Source organism: Rousettus aegyptiacus, unplaced genomic scaffold (genome assembly GCF_014176215.1).
Source record: "Rousettus aegyptiacus isolate mRouAeg1 unplaced genomic scaffold, mRouAeg1.p scaffold_m13_p_2, whole genome shotgun sequence".
NCBI classification, from domain to species: domain Eukaryota; kingdom Metazoa; phylum Chordata; class Mammalia; order Chiroptera; family Pteropodidae; genus Rousettus; species Rousettus aegyptiacus.
In genome coordinates, this window is record NW_023416295.1 from 93,584,462 (window position 1) to 93,609,890 (window position 25,429).

The window sequence follows — 25,429 nt, forward strand, 5'->3', positions numbered from 1 at the left end:
CATAGATGGACTCCTTGGGACAACAGCCCAAGGAAAGGCGGAGCTGGGTTCTTTGTCATAGCAATAGCAATAAGCTATTGCTACCAGCCTCACTCTCTATTTCTCTGCTCTCTAAGAAGTAGCCAAGCCTTCATGTCCTCTCTTCTAAAAAATAATGGGGGCTTTGGAAACCCCCAACACTGAGAGAATATGCTATTAGCTGAATGACTACCCTATTGTTAACTGACACTATAAAAATGTTGGCCAAATCCCTCATGTTTGGGGGCAGGTAGCAGGAGTCACAGCTCCAGACGATTCAGATGACTCGCTGTGAGGCAGGCTGGAGCCTATGAGTGGAGGCCAGTGGGCAGGCCCAGAATGCCAGGGGGAGCCAGCTGGGGACACAACACGGCTGGATGTCTGGAGCCCACTTTGGAAGCAGCATCAAAGCTGTCGGGCAGCAAGTCTCTGTCCAGTGACTGGGATGCGCAAGGACAAGGTTCTGCGTCCTGGCGAAGGGTCAGGCAAGAACCAGGCAGGGCCTTAGGGCGCTCAGACTTTCGTTTTGCTAGGGCACTAAATGCGAATCAGGAACCCTAGTCAGAAGTCCAATGGGCTGGGAAAAAGGTGCTGGCTGCCCCAGGGCTCACCAGGGACTTTCAGCCACAGCAGCAAGATCAGTTCCAGACCACCCCCGCCAGTGTGCTCTCTGCTTCCCTTAGGACCAGTCCAGAAACTGGGTGGGACAGGATCTGCAGGGAAAATGCCTCAGCGCTTGCAGCTGACATGGACAGGGGGAATCCAGGGGTGGCTGGGAGAACTGGCAAAGTCAGGAGAAAACCCACACAGGGGACCCCTGGGTGAGAGGCCTTCTTACCCTGTCAAGGGGGTTTCCACTATAATGAGTCAATTTCTGGTAGAAAATTACCAGCCAGAAAAAGAGTAGGGAGGATGCGATGAACCATCTGGCTTCGTGAAGCCAGAGCAGCTGGACTGAAGAAGCTGAGATGGACAGATAGAGGATAGAAGAAACTGGAAATGTCAATGGAAAGAAGCAGTGTCTAGAGCTGTCCTGTCCCAGATGGCAGCTGCTGGCCATTTGTGGTGACAAAAATCTAAATTAAAATAAATGAAATTAAGAAAATCGATTCCTCGACTGCACTAGCCACATTTCGAGTGCCTAACAGGAGGCTGGTGGCTATTTTATAGACAGTGCATATGGAACATTCTCATTATTGCAGAAAGTTCTATTAGATAGTGTTGGTCCAGAGGCCTCACTTCATCCCTTAGGTCTGAAGTGCCTTTTGGCCCTAAATTGTTCTGCAACATGAAAGTGAGCCCCAATGCTTCTGTTACTCTTATCGAAGAAAGCCGGGGGCAGGAGGGCAGTGAGTCTTTTCACTCTGGGTCCATTCATGTGTCTGGACTATTCTCAGACTGGGAGAAAGCTGAAAAGAGAGGCCAAGGCTTTGATGACAGAGTGCTTCCAGGGTCAATTCTCCTCCAGCATCCTCCCCTTGGGGAGGTAGTAAGAAGTAGTGAGAACTAGGAGCTTCCTGAGCAGCCAGCAGCCAAGGAGAAGGAGGTAAGTCTCAGAAACAGTGGTCCCTGCCTTTCACTCCTCCATGACCCTCAGGCAGGCCTACGGGGAGGAGGAGGGCGGTTAGCAGCTTTTCGTTTGGGGGAGACCCTTCCTTCCAGGGCAGACCGACTGCCGTTGAGGGGGAGAAGCTGGGGTCCATCCTCGGCTGCTCCTTCCCGCTCACCTTAGCCAAGTCGTTGTCAACAGCAAATCCCATGCAACTAAGTCACATGATCACTCTTTCCGGTACTAAAACCAGAGGTTCCTATCTCAGCCTCCTAGTGATGTCAGAGCTGCCCAACGGGGCTGCAGCAGGGGCACACCCAGTCTATTGGCCAAAAAGGACATGCTGGGTAGCTCTTTTCTCTTGCCATTCTCACGTTAGGTACAGTTCAACCTGGGGTTTTAATTGAGATCGTGTTGTCTATGGATCAATTTAAAGAGAAATGACATATTGGTAATATTGGGTTTTCTAATTTATGAACATGATATATTTCTTCATTTACTAAATTTTCTTCAATTCCTCTCTATGAAATGTTCTAGTTTTCTCTAGATATCGGAGACATTTTTTGTTAGCTTTATTCCTAGGCATTAAATATTTTTCAGTGTTTATCATAAAGCGTATCTTAAAAATATTTTTCCGTCTTTTTTGACAAATTGCAATTCATGATAGGAAGACAATCCAGCAAATAACTTATTTTCAGGCCATTCTAACCAAAAGTTTTTCATGCTGATCAACTTGGCCTTGAAACAGTCACGTAGGACCCAGATGCTGTTTGCTCATCTCCTACTCTTGGGAAGGGATTTCCTCTGGCTTGTTATTAGGTGTTCAAATCAATTCTACTGTCATCTGTCCCTTTCTTCAAGATACCACTGCAGATTTCTGAGGTTTTGGCGGAGGGCTGAATTGTTCTAAACCAGTTCATATTCACCCACAGTTTGTGTGTGTGTTTGTGTGCGCGTGCGTGTGTGTGTGTGTGTGTGTGTGTGTGTGTGTAGTAACAGTGTGAATTTAAGGAGTGGGGCAGTTCAATTTGGGGAAAGAATATGCCTGAGAAAATTCATTTTCCATGGAGTGGCGAGAACAGATAGGAATGAAGAACTTGAGAGTATCAATCACCATAAAGACAATGAAAGAACAAAGCAAGAGTACAAACTGATCACCTGACTGACCAACCAACCAGTCACAGACACAAAAAGGACAGAAGAAAAGTGGAGCAGTGACAACGGTAGATAACTCTCCCTGGCTGTGTCTCATGCCGATCTTCAACACCCTTGCTGCCTAGCTGTCCTTTTACAGCTCACGCTTACGAATGCAAACCCATTCACGTCACACATAAACAACCACGCCAGTGAGTTAAAAGGTGCAGACGGAATTCCAGTTAACCAGGAGATATGAAAGCTGTTCTGTGTTTCGGGTCACTGTTAGAAGCCCTGGTTCTTGGGCCAGACTCAGCTAGGTAGTCTCTGGTTTGGTTTTCTGCCTGAAATTTTTGGGGATGCTTTTCCTGGAGTCCATTCCTCAATTAAGAAAATAGCCTAATGAGAGCCCTGGTCTCACCAAGACTCTTTCCAACTGGTCAACCTTCTTTGGTCAGCCAGTGACCTTTATCCTTCTTTTGCCAGAGGTCCCTTTAGAGACCTTCATTTTCCTTTCTCTTTATGCCACAGACTGATCTTGGCAGGTGGAATGCAAAAGGCTCCAGGATGGCTCTCTTCCTTCTTTGGAAAAAGTCTCTCATTTTACCTATCTTCTCACAAAACTAGGGATTGAAGAAACTAGGAGGCACTTGATGGTTTAGATCACTACGACTGGCTAGTGGCTTGTTCCTAGATCTGTAGGATTTAGGTAGAGTGCCTTTCAGGTAGAGACCCCTGCAGGTGTCAGTTTCATTCGCTTCTTAGGGCAGCTGTGCTCAAAGCATCTCCTGTTCTCATAAAACAAGATTCAGGAAGTCCACTGCAGAGCTCTGCAGACTGCATCAGACATCATCAGAAACACATCTGAGTCAATTGTGAAATGACTCAAAGCTTTGAAATATTTAAACCATATGTCTCATGAAACTAGATGAAAATGATGCCAATTTCCCTACTAGAGGCTGCCATCTGAGATTGAAGCTCAACTTGGCAATGATCCTGCATTCCTAGCCTCACCCAGTCATGTTGTTGTGACCTTGAACCTGTCAGTATTCCTGGGCCATGTGGCATGGAACAGGACTATAGGTGGGCAGAGGCACTATGGGCCGACAGGTGGTGGCCAGGGATATTCAGTGGTCTTCTCTAGGCCAGGACAAAGTTTATGCCTCTAAATGGGACTAAGCTTGGAATGGAAAGTGAAAAAGAGTATGTTTGCTGCCCTGGAGGAGGTGGGAAAACACCATTATTATCTCCGAATGACATTCATTAGGAGTCTTATTTTCTGAAAATTAGCCAAGATCCCTAGGCATTCTTTGAGTGAGAGGAAGAATCAGAATTGTGAGAATATTGTCTCTCTTATCTTTGAAGTCCCTTTGAAGTCAAAGGTCATTTGCTTCTTTCTGAAAAGTGCCTAGCAGAATATTTGATGTGGAAAGATGCTAACTGCTTGGTGCAGTGGAAATTATATTGACCATAAAGTCAGAGGTGTTAAATTCTAGCCTCAGTTCTGCCACTTAGTGGTGGTGTAATTAATATTACACTTAATTGCTCTGTACTTCACTTCCCTCTTCCCTAAAATGGGGGTGCTAATAGCTACCTTATAGGGGTGTTTTGAAAAGGATTACATGCAATGAGGTAGGTATGTTAGCTGAATATCAATTCAAAGAAGGTGATGGATAGCTTGTCAATGAACGTGGAGCCAAGGAGCCCTAGCCCCTGCCCCAGTTAGTCCTGGGACAAGTAAAAGTCTGAACGAAAATGGAATATATGGCTAAAGACGTTTCCTTTTTGCCTTCTGCTGATCTGTGTTATGTCTGGGAAAAGTAATGAAGGAAAAGAAGAGAAGATTCAGAAGGCTAAAGAAGTTTTCTTGTCTATAATTCTCTTAGAACCAGATCTCCTCATCTCTCTCCCAAAGGTGTCGTGGTAGCCAGGGGGAGCCACTGAGTTGCTGTCCATCCTCCCTCAGAAGTAGCTGCTCATGTTGTGAATCCCAGGTCAGTGATGCCAGTGATTTTGACCTGTCCTCAGGGGTGGAAGATGGCAGGTGCTGCTCAAACCAGCCTGCTTCTCTATTATCCAGGACAATGGTGGTGGGCCTGGTTAGGGAGGTCACAGATAATTCAAGGTGACAGGTAATCCAGCTTCCCTTACCCTATCTTGTACATCCAAGGGTTCTAATCTTCTCTTCAAACCTTCCTGTGAGGAGCTGCTTCCAAGCAGCAAAGCACAGATATTTGCAGGTAACTGCCCTTCCTGTACTGGAAGGTACAAGTGTGCAATGATGTAGCCTCTGAGGTGGGAGCAGTGGCCCCCATGGGCTAGAACACTGAGCCCTGAGCAAGTACAGCCCTGCCTGAGCTTTCTACGATGAAGCCGGTCTGTGTGGCTGATGAAAAGGGAGGAGAGGAGGACAGAGGCCTGAGTAGATCTGGGAGGTTGGGCCTGGAGAGGTTTGGTTTGTCAGGCTGTGGGCATAGTTTCTTCTAGATTATGCACTAGGGGGTGGGGACAGGGCAGGGGATGGGAAAAGAAGGACCATCATCTGCCTCCCCTAGAAGGAGAGGCTCAGCTCAGGAAGGAATTCGCTTCCTGTACATTCCAAACATGGTCCAGATCATGAGCTGAGATTCTACTTCAAAGAGCTGGCCTGATCCAGTCTTGGCAGATTTAGGAGTTTGGGCATTATCATCAGAGAGGACATGGTCCTTCACTGATTATTTCTGCCCCTCGCTCTCCTTCTTTCGATACGGACACTCCCGCCTCCTCTTGTTCTCCATCCCTCTGGCACCTTCAGACCAGATGCCTTTTTCAGAGGCCTACCTTGGGTTTGAAGGCAATGAGCTTCAGAATCATCTCCACAGTGAAGAGGCCAGTGAAGAGCATGTTGAGGATGTTCATGGCGATTTTGAACAGGCAGCTCTGACCGTAGTGCTGAGGGGAAGGCAGGAACTGTGAAAATGAGGCCGGGACACCTCTACTCCTCACACCCTCATCTCAACAGAGATCTCCCTTGAGACGAGTCCTAAAGGGCCACCCACATCTCCACATGCAGTCCAGTAGGCTCAGGAAACATAACATACTCTTCCCTTCTCTACCATCTCTGGAAACAGAGGTCAGCAGAGTTCTACATCCCTGCTTTGATTGGTTATGAAAACTAGATAAAGAATCCTGGTATTCAAGAGAGTTCTGGCATGCATTGACCTCCCGAAGTCAGGTGGATGTGGAATCGACCTCCACTTGCCATGCCTTACTGACAATAATGAACACCTCAGGCTCACCCTCTGTTCTCCATTTCCTCCACTCTCTCAACCCAGGGGCCTACGGAATTTTCCCCCAGGTCCCAGAAGGGAGCTCATCCTGGAGAAGGGACACTGTCTTTCTCCACCTGGGAGAAGAGGACAGCTCTGCTGGTCTTTCTGCGCCTTTTGCCTCCAGGAAGGTGACAAACCAGAGATGATAGTGCAGCTCTTTTACGCTCCATACCCTCCCACAGCAATCTCCCCTATTCACGCTTCATGGGAGCTGGCCCCTCTGGACTGACCTGCATGGCCAAGCAGATGGTGTTGAGCAGGATGAGGACGAACATCAGGTACTCAAAGTAGGTGGAGTTGACCACATACCACACTTTGTACTGGTGCTGGTTCTTGGGTATGTACCTCCGCAGGGGCCGGGCCTTGAGGGCGTATTCCACACACTGTCGCTGGGAAGGGAGCAGTGCAGGGAGGGAATGGGGAGAGTGTGGAGTTAGTTACCCGGATGATGTGCGGGGGGTGGCAGAAGAGGGTGGGATAGAGATGAAACTACACAGCTGGGGGTAGGGCTCTCCGTGAGTCAGAAAACAACCTATTGCTCTAGCTTACTGACAAGTGTAAGGTGTTATTTAAACACTTTTTTTTTTTTTGGATTTCCTCTCATTCCCTTAATCAAGAAGAGAATCTCCTCCAGTTAATCTCTTTATCAAGATTAGTACATATATCCTTTTTTTTTTCAGCTTGGTAATGCCTGGTATACTGCTGACAGTTGCCTTGATAAATACTTGTGACTTGACTGATATTTGGTCTCTCATTATTTGCTATGCCACAGCCTCTCCTTGAGGCACTTCCCCCCTCAAATTTTCTTTCTTGTCCTAAATCAATCTTCCTAATTTACCAGCATCCACAAGATCAGAAGACACGGGTCATCAGTAGGGAATGAGATCTTGGCCAATTAGACTCTAGGGACTATAGCACAGATCCAGTTAATTCCTTAGTACTGTGCCCAGATTTCCAAGTCGGGAACTGGGGAGTCAGTACAGCCTCTTCTCTTACCCTCAGCCTCCATGTCTAGTTTCTAAGCCTGACCCATGGTATTTCCTCCTATTCTCTTCATCTCTACTATCATTAACCTATAGAAGATAAGGGTCTAATTATCTCTCATCTACATTTTCCAACTGGCCTCCCTCTTTCCTGTCTTACTTCCAATCCTAAGTCCATAGAGCAGCCAGAATGATGAGTCTAAACTCAAGATGTTGACATCAAAACCTGTAAGGGGTCCAGCTGACCTAATGGGGTAGAGCTGAGTGTCTTGTGCCACGCTCCTTTCCACAAGCAGACGTGAAGTTGCTCACAGACAGAAATACATCTCTCTACAACTCTTCTCATGGGGGAACCTAGCTGGGGCACTGACCTCAGTGACTACATGCTACAGCCCACCGTAATAGCTTCATTCCTCACCAGTGGAGTTGCCAGCTCTTGTTCATTAGGCTAACAGAACGTGTCACGGTATCGGCATTACTGCAGCACTCCTACCTAAGCCTCTTTCCTGCCACTACCTCATGCACAGGCCTCTGGGTGTTATTTAAGAAACCGTTTAATAGTGGTTTTCAAATGCCGTCCTCTTCTGCCCCCCAAACCTTCACTCCCTCGTTGTTCTAGTTTCTTTCTTCTTGATCGATGGTGCTAATCCACATGGGTACTTTCTAACTTGACAGCTTCTAGAGAGGGCATGAAGTTTTTTTTTTCCCCCAAGAGTCTATCATAGAGTCTCCTTAAGTGGCTGCTTAACAAGTATTTGCTGGCTGAATGAACACATTTGCTGGATCTGGGATTTGCAGGGATTTGCATTTCTTTTGCTCAGGCTCCTCCAGAAGACTGGGAGCCCTGTTCTCACTGAGTAGTGGACAGATGATCTTAGCATCCACAAGATCGCTCTCCTGACCACAGCCTCCCTTCCGGGTGGGCCGCGGGCTGCCGACTGCCGTTGTTCCTCATGAGGTCCCACTTCCCCCTCACCACCTTATTCTTCTCCTTCCTAGGAAGCTACCTGGTTTTTGTCCAGCTCACAGTTCTTGTACTCCTGCTCGCCCTGCTCCTGGAAGGTGACGATGACGAAACCCACGAAGATGTTCATCATGAAGAAGGCGATGATGATGATGTAGATGATGAAGAAGATGGAGATCTCCACGCGGTAGTTGTAGATGGGGCCCTTGTCCTCCGTGTGGGAGTCGATGGAGCGGTACAGCAGCCTGGAGGAGGAGACAGCCCCATGGACGCACTGGAGAAGCAGTGGAATGATGGCACCGCTGCTCCTAGGGATCCCTGGGCTCGGCGGTGCTAGAAAGAGCTCTAGGCAGGGAGTCAGAAGATCTGGGTTCAAGCCCCAGCTCTGTCACTTTCTGGCCATGTGACCCTGGGAAAATCACTTAACCTCTCTGAGCCTCAGATTCTCCATCTATAAAATGGAGACATTGATCCCTGACTTTCCTACCTGGCAAGGTAGCTGATATAAAGTATATGAAGGTGTTTTGAAACGGTCAAGTACTCTTTTAATGTAACATGAATTATGGACATTGATTTCAACTATTGGAAATATTGGTAAATATTGAAACAGTTTTGCAAATGGGCATAGACTTAGAGGATGTTACAGTGAACATAAAATGCATCTATCAAAGATAAATATCCTTTTAGATTAAAAATACCAGGTAACAAATGACCCAGGCTTATTCAGACCGTCAGCGGTGGTTCAGAGTTACACTTAGATAGTGTCCACGTGTGCGCAATCCACACGGGCCCGGGCCTGTGCCCGTTACGCCCGTTCCTCCTCTGGGGCAGCGGCTGCCTCCTCTCCTCCCTTTGCTAAGCCGCACAGTACTTGGTTATCCTCCAGGTTTTATCTGTATTTTACCATGAAATAGTGGTGACTCTCATTTAAGATCCATGTGCTATGACTGACTTAGGAATATTTAGAATTTCTAACTTTTAGATGGTAATTTCAAGGAAATACAGAAGAGAGGATCAGGTGTCTATACAAAGATATGGAGCACCTGAATGGCGAGCCACCTGGTCGAGGCGCTGCCGTGAACAGGCTGAGCGGGCCGGTAGTCTAGGCATGAACGCACTCCCTATGCAGAGAAATCTGGACCCAGGTTTCCATCCCTTTTTACCTTCCACTGAAAACATAGTCAAGGCTTTCTCTTAAGACTGGGACAGAGTCTAGTAAAACGGAGACATCTCCACCATCTATATTCATACTGAGTGCTCCCTGGGAACAGAAATCTTGAACCCTATGGCGACCTAAGGGCCTACCCTGGAGAGACTCTCCTGGTCCCTACTCCTGGATGCCATGACCCCTATCACTGTGTCTCACTCTGAGGTTGGGAAGGGGCTCTGAAAGAAGCTCGTTTTGTTTGGGTTGGAGTTTCTGAAATGTTGACATCTTTTAGAAAAGGGAGCGTCTATTTTTTCAGCAGTGATAATGACCTACAGATCATTCTAGAAACACGCCCTCACTGCCTGGGGAAGACACAGGGAAGTACGACCTCTGGGAAGGAGTGTGGGAAAGGCAATGAAACTTGAGGGGCAACTGTGAGGACCATGTCTTGGCCTCTCACGTCGGGGTGGACGGGCCTTGGTTTGCATACTCACTCTGGCCACCCCTCAAAGGTGGAGACAGTGAAGAGGGCCATCATAGCTGCCAGAACATTGTCGAAGTCGAACTTGCTGTTCTCCCAGCTGCGGGGCTGGATGATGGGGTGGTCGACCTCCCCGTCCTTGTACGTGATGTAGTTACCCCTGAGAAAGGAGGGGAAGAGTTAACTGTGGGGGTCTCCCATCTCCCTTCACACCTGACCCACCGACGACTCCCGGCATGCTGGGTGGGAAGGGACTAGTTTGGCTTCACCCCCGCAATTCAAGCCACCACGAGGAGCTTCAGTAGGTAGCGCCTGCTATATGTTATGTCTGTGGGACCAGATTATCCATGGGTTAAAGTCCAGGGGCTGCTGCTGTCTGAGGAAGAATGGGCTGTCCCTCCTCTCACACCAAGTTACCAACTGCCCTGAGTTTACCAGCCTTGGTCTGGCTTCCCGTCAGCCCACACTCACTTGCATTCTGCCTCTGTCTGCTTGGAACTGTCTGAACAGGTGTAGAGCTTTCCCTGGAAGGCAGAAGAACGAAGTGATTGGAGATGATCATTAACCAATGAATTGATCAAAAAGGATCATTCCTATCGTCCAGCACTGTGCTAGCGGACTTAGGACAAAAAAATGCGAGAAGAGCAGGATCCAGGTGGGGAAGATCTGACTCACATATATTAAAGCAGTCAGTGCCATGACTACCACTGGAATTCAGAAAAAGGGAGCTCTAACCCATGAATGCTGGACTCTTTAGGAAGGTCTCGCAAGGATGGTAGAAGTGGAACTGGTCTTGGAGGGCTGAATTAGGTGGGAAGAAATCAGTGGAAGTTTATTTGGTGGGTGGGAGAGGGCAGGGGAATGAATGCTTCAGATGGGAAAAGAGCAGAAGTAAAAGGATTAAGGCAGAAAAGAGCAGGAAGCCAAGACGCTGGCCTCTCTGAAGCTGAGCGGCCTTGTCAGAAAGCAGTGAGGGGGAACCTGGAGAGATAAGGGCTCTGAAAGCTGGTGGAGAGGAGTGGACTTGATGCTGCTAATAATAGGGATGTTGCAGGTTTTACGCAGGTGCCTAACATGGAGGTTTCAGAGCATAGCAGTCCCTCTCCCTTCCTTGTCAGAAGGAAGGGCAAGAACTAGGAGCAGGCAGTCCCGAGAGGGCGAGGGGTCTTCGCCTGGTGGAGCAGTGCTTCCTTCCAAGCTGTACCTTTTCTGGTCTGGGAAGCTGAGAGCAGGGCTGTGGTGACCTTTATCCAGAGTCTGACCCAGGCCACACTCTTGTTTTTGCTGTGCCTGCAAGGCCCCTTTCCCGGGAATGCTGATAGGAGGAGAAGGAAGCGCTGAGACTTTACCTTGAAGAGTTGGACCCCGATGCAGGCGAACATGAACTGAAGCAGTGTGGTGACAATCACGATGTTCCCGATCGTCCGGATGGCGACGAACACACACTGAACCACGTGCTGCAGTGAGAGAGAAGGCCGGAAGGGGACGTGGTTTCAGGAAGAGCCTGCGGCCGGAGCTTCCTTTAGCCAAGTCCTCCTGCTCCAAGGAGGCAGCATGGGTAGCCTATTTACCAGTGGGGGAAATCAGACTCACAGAGGCAAAGCGCCTTCCCAGTGTCACACGGTGGTGAAACCCATGGAACGTGAAGGCCCCCATGGGGCTGTAGGTAACTACAGGGACAAATGCCCTGTCAACTTCCCGATTTATAGGGGTAGGAAAACAGGAACTTCATCACCATCAGGGGCACTGGCTGTATATGTGGGTATCCTTTTTGCAAAAGTGTTGCTTAGCAATTCAGATTTTGAATGGCTGCCTCTGTCACTGCTCCTGAAATGGGACTACAGGTGCAGGCAGGAGAGTCCTCGGCAGCCACTTGAGCTGCCCATTATCAACTCCCTCTAGCCCACCCCTCACCTCAGCTTGGCCTCCACCAATGCACTGACTGGCAGGTGCTTGGGGGTAAATGGCTCCCTGCCCAGGCCCACCCTTCTTACCTTCAGTCCCTTGGCTCTGTTGATGGCCCTCAGGGGCCTGAGTACTCTCAGAACTCGCAAGATCTTTACCACATTGATGGCACTGGACCTGGGAAGGAGAAGTGGGGAGGGGAATAAGCTTCTCCTGCTTTTGGTGAAGCAGGAAATAATGTGGTGGTGATGAGTGTCCTGGCAGGATATTCCCAGGCAAACTTGTGACAACATAAAGTCTGACTGGGGGCTCTTTCTCATTCTGGGACCTGAAGCTTGCCTGCTACTTGACTTTTATGTGGACTAGTAAATAACGTGAAAAGCTACTCACTAGGAGTCTCTAGCAATATAATGTGCTGGGAGGTGGGGGCAGTGTTTATAGCATCAGAGAGACAGCTTTAGATGCAGCAAACCTGAATTAAAACCCAGCACTGCCACTTACCAGCCGAGTTACTGAGGATAAATTTCCTAACTTTTTTGAGTCCTAGTTTCTTCATCTGTGAAATCGGATAGTAATCACTTCTTAAGGTTGTTGAAAGGATTAAATAAGAAAACATATGTGAATCATCTAGCAGTGTGCTTGGCACGTACTATAAACTGAATAAATGGTAGCTTTTATTATTATGCCTGATGAAGACATCACTGAACTTGAAGAAATACTGCACAAATGTTGGAACTTCGGGCCTGTGGCTGGAGGGGATGGATGCGGGCAGGAGATATTTCTGTGCTCATCTCTAAACACGTGTCCTAGGTAGTTGCCCATTACAGGTTCACAGCCCAGTCAGGAGTTGGAGGAGTGGATTCTGCACAACAGGCTCCACACCCCTAGGACGCCAGGGCTGCAGCGGTACTTCCGGGAGCCTCGGGCTGCTGTTGCTCCCTAGTGGAAAGGAGGCTCTAGCGCACAGGTCCCCCACAGGCTCCTCGGCAGGGTGCTGGGATGCATTATCCATCCACCCAGGTGGGCTCGCTCACTAAGCCAGGTTGGTGAGCAATTCTGAATTGTATTCTGACCCTCAGGCACTAACTATCTGATTGAGACAGTCCTCTAACTTTTGGAGAGCCTTATACCCACCTGGGAACTAGAAAATACATGACATGTCAGCAAGTGCTGATTTCATTCTTCAGATGGTCAGGATGATGAGCTCACGAGGGAGCTGGGAGAAAGATCTGATTTCTTTGGTTCACAGCTCTTTTATTCCAAAGGATTCAGAGGGCATTCCTGTCTATCTGGGTATCTCAGGGAAGGAGTCTGTTTGCATTGAATCGCAATGGAAAGGATTTAAAGGTCAGATGGGGAAAGCCTAGACTAAAGGGGGAATTCTTGGTTCAAGGTTAAGTATGGATTTAGTGTTAGTGCTGGGATTAGAACCTAGACCTGTAGGCTCGTAGGCAGACAGTTGTGGGTTATATAATGGATGATCACAGAAAGAATCCCACTTGTAACACCCTCCCCCCCCCGCCCCCGTCTCCATACTTTCTAGGCTGACCATGAAAACACCCTTTTCTCTGCCATTGGTGTGACCTCGGGCAAGTCTCACAACATCCTGAACCTCAGCTTTCCTGCCTATAAAATGGTGGTAACAGCAGTTGTCCTGCCTGCCTCAGAGGTTTTTGTGGGAACCTTAGAAGGCTGTGCACGTGAGAGTGCAAGTGCGGGGTCAGCATTAACAGCCGACAGAACTTGAGGGAAACTTGGAATCACTCGTTTAAACTTGAGCAAGTTTGCAACCTCGGCTGTACAGTGGAATCACCTGGAGAGTTTTTAAAAATCCTAAACTCCAGGCTGTCCCTCAGACCAATTAAATAAAAAGCTTGGGGGTAAATGTCTGTTTAAAAGCTACTCAGGTGATTATATCACTGTGTAGCCAAGAATGAGAATAATTCCCGCCCCCCCCCTTCCTGCTCCCTCTCTCTGTCTCTGTCTCTCTGTCTCTCCCTTTCCCTTTGCTCATCCATCAGATGCTTTGACTGGAGAGAGAGGTGAGAGAAAGGGAGGGAGGAGGGACAAGAGATGGGGCAGGTCATGGCAATGGCAGGTCCTTTGAACTGAGGGCAGCCAAAGGCACTGGGCACATGGTGGAGGAGCAGGAGACATTCTTCTCTTTATCACTGGGGCGGGCTCTGCCGGTCACGGTGAGATCCAGACATTTCAATATATTCTTGCTGGATCAACATTTACCAGTTGTCACAACATGAGGACACGGGCAAAAGAAATCACAACCGCCATGCTGTACGATCTAGAGGCCCCACCCCATTCACATCGCAGGTCCATGGGTGGGGTGCGGGAAGGTCCCCCAGAGTCTTTATGTCCTCTTTGACACCTGTCCCTACTTGTGTGCCCCATCGTGGCTGAGAGAGCCCTACTCACTGGATGCCAAAGGAGATGAGGGACACGCTGACCACCAGCAGGTCCAAGATGTTGAAGTAGTTCCGGCAAAAGGAGCCCTTGTGCAAGAAAGCCCCATAAGCGGTCATCTGCAGGGAGGCACAGGAAACACGAGCATGAGTGGCCCCTGCCCAAGAGCCACAGACCCCCTCACACCACCCTTTCTTCCCATAGCACCCTTTGGGCAGGGCCCCGCTGAAGAGCAGTGAGGCAACAGAGGGATGGGGGTAGGCAGGACTGAAGAAGGAGATACGGTGCCAAGAAAAGTGTTCCGAAACTGTTTATGCAACCGCCAGAGAATCCCCAGCTCAGGATGTATCAGCGGCTCCAGGCAATTCCAGACTTTTCAATCCTAAATTTGAAGCCCTTTCGAATCAGGCTGCCATCCCTTGCTCCTGTTCCACTTCCTCGTCACTGGTCCATGGCTCCAGCCCTGAGAGGCCCTTTGCTGATGTTGCCCTGACCAGGTCTCTGAACCTCCTTTCCAAATTCTACCTGCCTCAGGGCCGGCTTAGGACACAAGGCATCTGGGGGGAAGCCGAGCATGCCCAGCAGAGTCACAACCATTCTGGTTTCCCAGGATTTTCCCAGTTCATTTCTGAAAGTCTGGGATTCTGGGCAACCCCTCAGTCTCAGGCAAACTGGGACAGACAGGCGGTCCTCTAATGCCCAGTGAGAAATTCTACCAATGACACTGGCAGTTAGCATCCCTCCACTTCCTAGACGCAAATAGCGCTTATGATCTGTGCCAAATATTCTATGCTCAGTTCTACTGACTTGCTTCTAGACCGCACGTTCTTTAAGGCCAGAGCTGTGTTCACAGGGGCTGTGTGGTACCATGTTATAGACCACGGGCTCTAAGTGTTGGGGCCAGATAGCTTGAAGTTGAATTCTGGATTCTTCCTGCATGAGGGAAGATCAGTTTCCTCATCTATAAAGTGAGCGCACTATTCTCTGCCTTTCTGAGGCACGTACAGAAAACCACTGGAGATCTCTTGGATGGTGAGTACTGTTACACGACTTGGCTATTATCACCTCCCTCGGAGCTTGGTGTGAAGCCGCCGTAGGTGCTCAACAAATTGCCTTTCCAATTTTGTTGACTTGAATTAAGGGCAATGGATTTCCAGTTAAGGGCCGCGAAAGGCATGGGCTACAAAGCATCAGCCAAAGGGAAAAATCTGAAGCTGATGGCTGGGAGACTGAGAGCGGCTCCCTGGTCACCTGGGGTCCAGTTTATCTCTTTGGAATCAGAGCATGCCCAGGGCAGCATGTCTGCAGAGCAATTCAAAAGCAAACACAGGGGAAATTGGCAAAAATAGCTCTTGCAACCTAATTCTTTCCATTTATCTCCTGCCGCAGGGGGTCACAGGGGACTCAGGCTCCTGTGTCCTGCAACAGTTTTGAGAAGTCGGTAGATTATATAAAAGGTTGCAGGGGAATATCATTGGAGATCTCTCCCGAAGCCCTGCCATCTGGAGGGGCTGGCGGCCCTGTCTCTCAGTGAAGATTTGGGACCCTAGGAGTGGTTTTGGGTGGCTCTCATGGTTCAGGTTAACCAGAGTGCCTCTGTGCCTACCCAAGGCTGAGCACCTTCCCTAGCCATCCTAAGTTTCATCTTAGAGAGGGTAGTCTGCTCCAGGCTTGGGTATTCCAAGCACGCCCCTGAGCTGCAACAGAGACATCTGCATTTGAGGAAAAGCATTCCTCAATTAGGTGGACCAGTGGGGCTGGGAGTGCCAACTTCTGTCCTTTCGTTTGGGCTCCTGTTTTGTCAAGGGAAAGGGTGTGTGTGTGTGTGTGTGTGTGTGTGTGTGTGTGTGTGTGTAGTGGAAACTTGCCCCCCGCAGGGCTAGAGAAAGAGTGGCTGCAAGAGAAAGGGCAAATGGATGCTGAAAAAATGGAGCATTTATTTGAAAATCATCTGTGGCATTCAGAGCATCAAAAAAGGTCAGGTTCAGGCACCCAGTGCAAAGTCTTTCCTTTACCCTGTTTTGCTGATTGATGCCCACCCAGGTCCTGCTTCCTAAAATTTCTAAGCCATTGCCCAGGAAAAGCCTATGGCTGGGGGTATTTTCAACTTAAGGAGAGAAAAGGAGTGGGACATAGGATTATGGACTCTGAGTTAAAAGGGCAGGAATGCTCCTCTGTCCAGTCACATGGACAGGCAGCAATTCCGGCTGTTAAATGGGTCTGATCTTTTGTAATTTCTGCTCATTGATCCTGGTTCCACCTTTTCCCTCCTCATTGTGATAGGCTTTTGCATCATTCAAGGCGACTGTTGTGTTCCTTCAAGCCTTTTCCCTTTAAGGCCAAATATCCCTAGGTCTTTCATCTGCTCCTGATACTAAATACCCCTCTTGGAAGACTGTCATCATCAGTGCCTTTGCAGGATGCTAGACCGCCGGGCCAGGCAGAGGGACCCAGTGGAAGAACGTGCAGGAAAGTATACTGGGGTTGGGGTTTAGATTTAGAAGCACACTGAGAATAAGAGAGTAGAAAAGGGTGAGGGTGGATGGGGAGGGAAGGATCTTGCCATGACAATGCTCGTAAGGAGACCATTCACTTCTGCTTGTATGGCAACCTTGAAGGGAAAACAGCACCATTGAAATCCACAAGGGAAGCTCTGTAGAGGGGTGCTGAGAATTGGGCCTTAGAGCTTTTCTTGTCCCAGGAAAGATTCTGAGTGTTTATATGCCTCCCTGAGTCTGAAGTCCAGGAAATATCCGCTCATCCTGGAAAGGGAGTTTTATGGCAGTGTGTCCTAATGCAGCCAGGCAACTCTTGGGGCCCTCTCCCCACCCCAGGAGTTGGGCCTGGCCACACCGCTCTCCTTGGGTAGAGAGAAAATCTGAGGAACACTCTTGTTAGCCGGAACCAGAGACAGAAGCTAGGGGTCTGGACATGAAAAAACAAGCCACATGGAACTGCCCCATTCGAATTGTATATGGAAGTGACAGCATCCTCATGTATGTTAGAAGGGTGGGTCATGACCTGGGCGTTCCATCAGGAAAAGAAGGGGCTGGGGCTGGCCATGGCGCATAGTCAGGTGTGCACATTGGCTTGTATCCGCTACCTGAAGGGGTGACAAGGGAGCCTGGGCTCCTCGGGAGGGGTATCTCAGGAGAGTATCCCAGGAAGAAGATGCTAAGCTGAAGCATGTGCTCCAGAGCTGTTGACCCTTCTGTTTGGGGTGAGGGTAAAATCCAAGCCCTCGCCCTGAGAGGAGAACAAATGCTGAAACATGCTTTTCCTAGGCCTCAGGACTCACACCCTACATCTCAGATGAACTAGCTTGACAGTGTATTGGTTTAGAGGCCCAGAAGTATACTGGAAAAACTTAGAAATCACAATAAAATAAATATAAGTAATATATCAATTATATGTTAATAGAAATAACAAGATACAACAGAAAAACTCTCTCTCATCCTAACGCTGTTCAGAGGTGGGTTCTGTGGCTCCAGGATAACCATGCTGCGGCAGCCATAAATGGGGCTGCCGGCGCCCGGCACCTGAGCCGCCAGAGGTGGTGGGCCCGGCCTGCGCGCTCACGGCCTGGGACCCTGGGACGTGGGGCCTGGGGCTCCAGATTCTTTCAGCACTGGGTTCTCACTTCCCTGTACATGGCTCTCCAGTGTAATTCTCCCTCCTCCATGCTCAGGGCAAGGGGCATAGTAACAAAGCTTTTTAGCAGGTAACCAAGGGTTTAGAAGTAATCTAGAGTTGTCTGTCAAATCCCTCAGTTGAGAGACCGGCCTCGAATTTCACATCGGCCCGTGATTACTACCGCACAGGTCCGAGTCTAGCTTAGCTCCGACATCCACCACAACTACGGAGGAAGGTACTGATGATGACTGGCATCAACGGGCATAGCCAAAGTGACTCATGCCCACGAGCTTTTCCACTTTTGGATTTTGTGCGGCATGTCCTCTGGGCAGGAGGAGGGAAGGAGAGTTCTAAGCAGGGTTCAGTCACCGATTGCCTGGAGATGGTGTGTGGGGTGTGTGGGGGTGTGTGGGGGCACTGCCGACTGGCGCAGGGCCAGACAGGGGACAGGACAGCATCAGTGTTGACCTTGGCAGCCGAATGTCTCTTCCAGGCAGGTTGGAGGGTGGGGGTACGTTTCTTCTGGGCCTGAGCAAAGTGCTAGCACAAAGTGAGGGGTACTAATTCTTTCGATTTCAGGCTTGAGAGTGCAAAAGAGAGCAAAAGAAACAAGAGAGAAAAGAGACAAGGCAGACAGGGCAGAGACAGAGAAAGAGACAGAGAGAATGCATTGCTCAGATTGCATTACCTTAAGGATAATTTCTAATGTAAAGATACTAGTGAAGACATAGTCTGCATTGCCTAGGATCTGAAAAATAAGCACAATTGGATTAGTGGCTCTGAGAGGGAACCGGACACCAACGGCAGCGTGTGTGTTAGCGGCAGACAGCAGCAGAGAGCTAGTGCCCCAGGAAGAGGGCAGGAGGGGAGGGGCGGGGGTCGGGCTTTACCTTCAGAGCAATTTCAATGGTGAAAATGGTAGTAAAAACAATATCAAAATAAAATAGAATCTGCAAAACAAAGAGAAACAGGGTGGGGATGGGGAGGGGAAGGGAGAAAGCAGGATGGGAGGAGAGGTCAGTGGATGTTCACCAGAAAGGGATCACACTTCAAACCATGACACACGCCACTTGAGCCTTTCCACGTGGAGATAGGTGGAAACGAGTTAGGAGACAAGGGCATACACGTGGCTCTGGACCCTGAAGCAGGCTGGCTTCAGGCAGCTTAATGGGTCTGGAGCAAGTCCCTAGATGTGTGAGGGGGAGCTTCCGGGTATGCCTCGGCTGGTGCTGGGTCTGGGCAGCATCTGATTCGATGCTTTTCTCATTAATCCAATACTCACAAACTCAAATCAGACCACTGGGATAGACATTTGTCAAAAGAACAGAGTGTGGGTTTCATTTTTGTTTTTGTTTTTTTTTTCTTCCAGGAAGATGCAAAGTGCTTAACTGACATTGGTGTCATTCAGCCAGCTTCCCATGTTGGTGGAAGTCTTCACTGGCGTTGGGTCCTTTGCAGCATAAGAGAGCCTCTAGATGAGGCCTACCCGGGCTGGGGACAGGCCACGTGGTTTCATGTTTTATTATATGTCAGGTAATAGATCAGAGCTAAGGCCAATACCTTTCTTAGTAAGAAAGCTCTGGACCAAGCAGGACCAGCAAGTGGTCTGCATGGCTATGGCTTTAGATTGGCGGGCTCCTCCCTTCATGCTCAACTGGTTGGGATTTGAAAAAGTTTTGAGACTTTGAGATACAGCAGTTTTTATTCTAGCCTTTAATGTAGTTCACCAGAGCCTTGAGTAGGCTTCCAGATTTAGTTTTTGACTTCTATAGAAGCTCTCTTTTATACAAGGTCAGCCTTATCACTGGTGCCTATTTGCCAATGCTCCCCATCTCCCCAATGATTAGGACTGCTCAGAGTAGACTGGGAGCAAGGCAGGAAGTCAGTGGTTACTCTTTTACTAAGTTTACAGGGACCAGAGCTTCCTGGGGAATATCCACAGGGCAATGAAAGTCCTGACTTTTGCCAATCAGGCCAGCCTCAGGCATTTGGGTACGAATTCTCTTACTTGCTTGTGGTCCTTAGATAGTTTCTAGCAAAGCCCTAATCTCGTAAAAAAAAAAAATGTTGATTTTGTATTGACACTGAGTTTGGATTGGGCTCCCAATTAAACTGTGAGGTCAGCAACAGAGGTTGTAGGCCCGGTCAAATTCCCAGGGGGGAGGGGGGCGGAGAACAGAGGGGAGTGCGTACATGGTTCCTGAAGGACGTGTGCTGCACAGGGTCCTCAGCCGCCAGGGAGATGCTGCTGAGCAGAATGAAGAAGAGGATCAGGTTGGTGAAGATCGTGTCATTGACAATGCGGTGGCACTGGAGGCGGAACCTGCGTGGGGAGCCGGAGAGAAGGAGGGAGGCGCGTCAGGAGGCAAGGGGAGCGGCAACCTGGGCCCCAGGAGCCCCGGGCTCTTCTCCTGGCTCTCCCCCCTCCCCCCCCCCCCCCCCCCCCCCCCCCGCACACGCAGAAAATGCTCACTGGTTTGGGGCGTGGGCTCCTCAGGATTACCACTACTGGGTAATGAGGACCACGACCCCCCCCCCCCGCCCCCCGCCCACCATGAGGCACGTCTGCAGAGCAGGTTGTAGCTCTACAGCACTCTCACCGACAGTCAACTTTTGACATTTTAGACACCTGAGTTGTCTTTTTGACTTGACACCCGAGACTTTGGGAATCTCTATAATTTCAAATACTGCTGTGATATTAACTACTGGGTTGTGTTTGGGGACTTCTTTTCCCCATCATTAAAAAAACCATTTTATGAGATCTACTTCATATTTTTTGAAGTAGGGTACAACAGAGCCACCTGGAGATGTGCGTGCTGAGAGGCTGGCTGAACCTACACTCTACTAAGGTGATTTACTCCTGCAGAATAGCTTCGAGGTGTGCAATTCAACTTCACACCTCAGCACAATTACGAATAATGACACATGTGGACATCTGGGCACTTGCTGATAGTAGCACAAATGCTATTTCCTTGAATGCCAAGGCTGTCTTATATACCATTCTATTTCATCCTGATGGTTTGGGAGGGGGATATGGGTAATATCATCTTCGTTTTGTAAATAAAAACAAAGAAACCCAGTAAGGAGAAGCCTACCCAGAAACACAACCTGTAGCGCGAGGGAGTGAAGCTTTGAACCCAGTCCTTCAGACCTCTTCTCCTGGAGTTGTGGTTTACTAAATTCTCTGAAAGACCTTACCACCGCACAAGCACCAAGTCCTGGAAAGAATGAGCTCTTTGAGCTAATCAGTTCTGGTTTCATGGGAGTTCAGAAGTCTGCAGTGATCATCCCAAACAAACAAGGAAACAAACAAATCCCCTGATCTGGGAGACCCAGATGGGTGGCCAGGAAGGACAGAGTTGCCTGAGGAGAGATGCCAGTAGTGACTCTGCTATCAGGAAATCGTATTTCAAGCCAGGCTTGAGGTGGGGGCAGGGAAGCCTGGAACTCTAAGCTGAGCCTATACTCTCAAGGAACAACTGAAAAAAAGCTTCTCCAATAATACTTTAGGCCTACAGAAATCTCGCCAATTAATTTGAAGCATTGAGGGAACAATCAGAGATCATTAAACATGCCAGAATATAAGCCACTAAGATGGGAAATCAGGAAAACAATGAATAAGTGACTTCGACCCCTTGAAGCCTATGTATATTAAAAATAACAGATACAAAATATAGAGCAACTATATTTGAAATAGTTAATGAAATAAAGGACTTTATCACAAAGACAATGAATTAACAAGATAGTGTTAGATATAGACAGATGGATCTGGAAAATCGAGCAACAAATGGAACTGCTTGAAATAAGAAAACATAACAGTTGACATAAAAACTGGTTTAAACAGTAACAGAGATAAAGTCGAAGACAGAATTAAGAAATTGGAAGCTACATCTGAAGAAATTAAGCCAGAATACCAAAAGAGAGATAAGGAGATGAAAGATATGAAGATACATTAAGAGAAAGAGAGAGTACAAAACGAGAAGGTATAACATATGTCTAACTAGAGTGCCAGGAGGAAAGAATAAAGAGAATGAAGGAGATACAATATTTAAAGAGATTACGGCTACAATTTTTTTTTTAAATAGCAATTCTTATTCTAATTTCATGCCATTCAAGAACTGAAGAAAAATATAAATCCATAGACGTAGGAAGCATATTTCAAGCAAGATAAATGGAAAGAAATCCATGTCCAGACACATGGTAATCAATCTGCACAACATCAAAGGCAACAGAAGATGGTAAAAGCAGCTAGAGATAAGGGGTGGATTGCTCACAAAGAAATGAGAGTAGAAATTACAGCTGACTTTGCAGTGGAACAATACATTTAATATACTGAGGAACAAAACCTGTAGTTCTAAAATTGTGCACACAGCAAAACTGTCTTTCAAGAACAAGAAATGAAAAGAATTACAGATAAACAGAGGCCAAATTTACCATAAAGGAATTACAGGAACTTCTAAAGAATGTGCTTTAGGACACCTGAAACTAATATAATATTGTACGTCAATTGTAATTTAAAAATTTGAAAAAGTATAATAAAAAAGAAAAAAGAAAGAATGTACTTCAGGAAGCAAGAAAATGATTGCAGGGGACAAACTGATAAGTTATATGTAAATCTAAGTATATACTGTTTATATAATAATTCTAATTCTGATAATAATGTATAACTTGGGTTAAATATAAAGGTCAAGATCAAATACTAATCAACAATAACATGTAAGGCAGGAGCGATTGAGAGGAATTAAAATAGTCTAAGCTCCTTTGATTTTACTGGATGAGGTTTAGGATATTGTTTAGCTTTAGACTTTGTTAAATTAAGTAGGCTTACTGACTACCAAGGGTAAACATTAAAAGAATGGAAACAGAATTTACACATTTTAAAAAAATGGAGAGAAAAATAAACACAGACCTATGATTCAGAATCTACAACTCTTTTTCCTAAAAAGAGATAAGGGGCAGATCACCTATAAAAAATGATAGTAGGAATGACAGCCAACTTTACGGTGGAATAATACATTTAACACGCTGAGGGGCAAAACCTGTCCCTCTCTTCACACTAATTGTGGGGAGCTGGGGCAGTCCCAGGCTCTATCCAGAGGTTTGAGGATGCTGGCATCTGCTGGGCCTGGATCACTGAGAGAGCAGAGTCCCACCTTCACCACCATCCTCACGCACCTGTTGTTGGGGCTGAAGATGAAAAACGCACTGGCTTCTGGCATGGGCACTGCTTTTTCCTTAAGGTGCAGCTCAGACAGCGGTCGTGGGCGGGGGCCCACAGGCATCTCGGGCTCCTCCTCATCCTCTTCTCCTGTAAGAAAAAAAGCACCATTCTAAACAACATCACTACTCCCATTTATTTTTACCACTGTGCTGCCTACTTTTGATACTTTCCTACTACGATAACCAAGATATCATTTATATCTCTGAAAACATTGGGTACCAATCAAGACAGACACTCAGCTCTCTCACTGTGGGCACTGCTAAAGTCATCTATGTTTGAGAAAGACTTTCTTGGCAGCGCATGATAGGATGACTAACTCATGCTGGTTTTCCCAGGACTGTCCTGGTTTTCAAACTGAAAATTCCACATCCCAGGAAACCTCCCAGTTCTATACAATTTGGGATGGTTGGTCATCCTAGCTGTAAGGCACTAGAAAAGGTGACCAGGTGAGACTAGGGCTTTGGCAGATGTAATAGTCCATGTAGGCTGCAGGTCGGGAATTGGGTATGGCTTAGTTGACTTGTGGGATCTCTTGCAAACAACTACATCCTTGAAGGGCCCAGGAGTTTAAAATCAACACTCTCCCCATTCCTAAAAATACAAAACGATCATGTGCTGTAGGGACAATAGGGCAATAATGTTGACCACAACAGGCCCTTCATTCAAAGGTCTAGACACCAGTTAAAGAAGCTCCTTCGTTCTCCCAGCCAGTGGCCACATTTAATGTGGACCAAAAGCCAGTGACTTCTTCCTTTGCTTGCAAGCTCACTGCCCCTGGAAGGAGACTAGCACATGCCCTATTCTGATCAAATGCATTTAAAATGTTTAGAAGGGGAATGAGAGTTAAGAGCGTGAACTCTCCAGCCAAAGCCTTGATACAAATGTTGGCTCTGTTTCTTTCTGCCTATGAGCACTTTATTTTGTCTCTCTGTGCCTCAGTTTCTCCATCTGTAAGATAAGATAATAGTTCACACATACATCTGAATGGCACACAGCAAGTGCTATGTAAATGTTAGCTGTTATTACTGTCTGTACCCATGGGAGAGACTCTGAGCCTATAAATTAGTGCTTGGCATATTTCTTAGTCTGATCTTTGTCTGCTGTTATTCCCTGAAAAACTTTCTATTCACATCAAACCACTTTCTGAACACTCACCATAATGGGTTGAATAAGGCCCATAAAATTCATATGCTCCTGGAACCTCAGAATGTGACCTCATTTTAGAAATCTCGTCTTTGCAGATGTAATTAGTTATGATGAAGTCATATTGGACTAAGGTGGGCTCTAAATTCAAGGACTGTTGTCCTTCTAAGGAGAGACACAGAGACACACACAGAGAAGACCACGTGAAGACAGAGGCAGAGACTGGAGCGATGCAGCTAATGCCGAAGGACAGCGAGGATTGCCGGCAACCTGCAGAAACCAGGAGGAGGCAAGGTGGGGGTTCTCTCTAGAGCCTCAGAGGGAGCACGACCCTGCCAACACCTTGATTTTAGGCTTCTTGGCTCCAGAACTGAGGCAGTGCATTTTTGTTGTCTGTGGCAATTTGTTATAGCAGCCCCAGGAAACGAATAAATTTGCTATGTGCTTTCTCCTCTCCTCAAGCTCCCTCCCTGTTTGAAATGTACTTCATCTCCTTCTCTGCAGAGCTATGAGGACTCCCACTTCAGACAGCATCCTTCACCTGGCTTTCCTGAGATGGAACCTGTGAATTCCAGTGGCATCTTTGGCCTCTAGCATTCACTTGGTACTTAGGACACAATACCTTGGATGCTGACTCTAAATGTATCTGTTCCATCTCTTTATGCACTGCTGAAAACCCTGGAAAGAGAAACCGTGCCTGGCACATAGTAGCTCTTCTTTCCTGATGGTTAAACTCATACACCAACATTAGCTTTATAATTAGTGGAATTTGCAAAAGAAGGTCAGGTGGAGACTGAGCTGGGTGGAAAGATAGTTATGGGAAATCAGGCTTGTGGACCAGCCATTTCTCTTCATGCTCTCCCTTCTTCTGGTTATAATGAAGCCAGGTGGTGCAGAGAAAAAAAATGCCTGGCATAGAAAGTGGTTCTTTATCAAGCAAGAAGCATTTAGGGACCAAAGGCTTTTTGGGAAGACCAGCAGAATATAGATTAAATAAAGCAAATTCTTTCCCTAGTGTAATTAGAGCTGACCAACAGGGCAATTAATATTTTCAGCACAAGAGAGGCACAAGATGAAAAATTGTGTACAGACCAAGGGTTAAAGCTTTCACACCAAACCTTGGTATATAAAAGTCAAGTCTTTTACTTAAAGCAAAATCAGTAAAACCAGAGTTGGCCTAAATTTTGAGACTTACAAGTGAAATTCAACTGAGAAGGATCTTAAAGTTCTGCCTAGCTGTTTGTACTCTTTTCAGTTTTGCTCCAAAAGACATGACAGTTTTTATGCATGATAATTTGGTAATAGGTAGTTTAATGTTTTTCTTAATCATCTGTGTTAATAGAAAAACATATTTACTAAATTTCTAATGGAGAATTTTGCATGCTCCTTCACCTGTAACAGTCTGCCTCGCTGTTACCAAGTTCTACAGCGATCTCCACTCCTGGGGAGAAGCGAGTCAGTGGGTCCAGTCAGACACACACCCGCTGAATTCCAGGCATATATTGAAGAGAAAACCATT

General features: G+C 47.4%; 1 protein-coding gene across 24 annotated transcripts in view; it reads right to left on the bottom strand.

Moving 5' to 3' along the window:
- The window catches only part of CACNA1C (calcium voltage-gated channel subunit alpha1 C), a 607,203-nt gene that overhangs the window by 19,777 nt on the left and 561,997 nt on the right, over positions 1-25,429 (bottom strand). For 16 of the 24 annotated variants that reach the window (XM_036236199.1, XM_036236192.1, XM_036236191.1 and 13 more), the window contains 11 exons: positions 22,722-22,854; positions 19,740-19,869; positions 18,437-18,496; positions 13,926-14,032; positions 11,585-11,672; positions 10,940-11,047; positions 10,062-10,114; positions 9,604-9,750; positions 8,003-8,204; positions 6,243-6,401; positions 5,522-5,632 (listed from right to left, as the gene is read on the bottom strand). In XM_036236199.1, the coding sequence (XP_036092092.1) occupies positions 5,522-5,632; positions 6,243-6,401; positions 8,003-8,204; positions 9,604-9,750; positions 10,062-10,114; positions 10,940-11,047; positions 11,585-11,672; positions 13,926-14,032; positions 18,437-18,496; positions 19,740-19,869; positions 22,722-22,854 (1,298 nt within the window). Of the gene's footprint in view, positions 1-5,521; positions 5,633-6,242; positions 6,402-8,002; positions 8,205-9,603; positions 9,751-10,061; positions 10,115-10,939; positions 11,048-11,584; positions 11,673-13,925; positions 14,033-18,234; positions 18,295-18,436; positions 18,497-19,739; positions 19,870-22,721; positions 22,855-25,429 lie in introns of all 24 variants that reach the window. The other 8 variants (XM_036236201.1, XM_036236195.1, XM_036236197.1 and 5 more) reach the window with 1 other exon arrangement.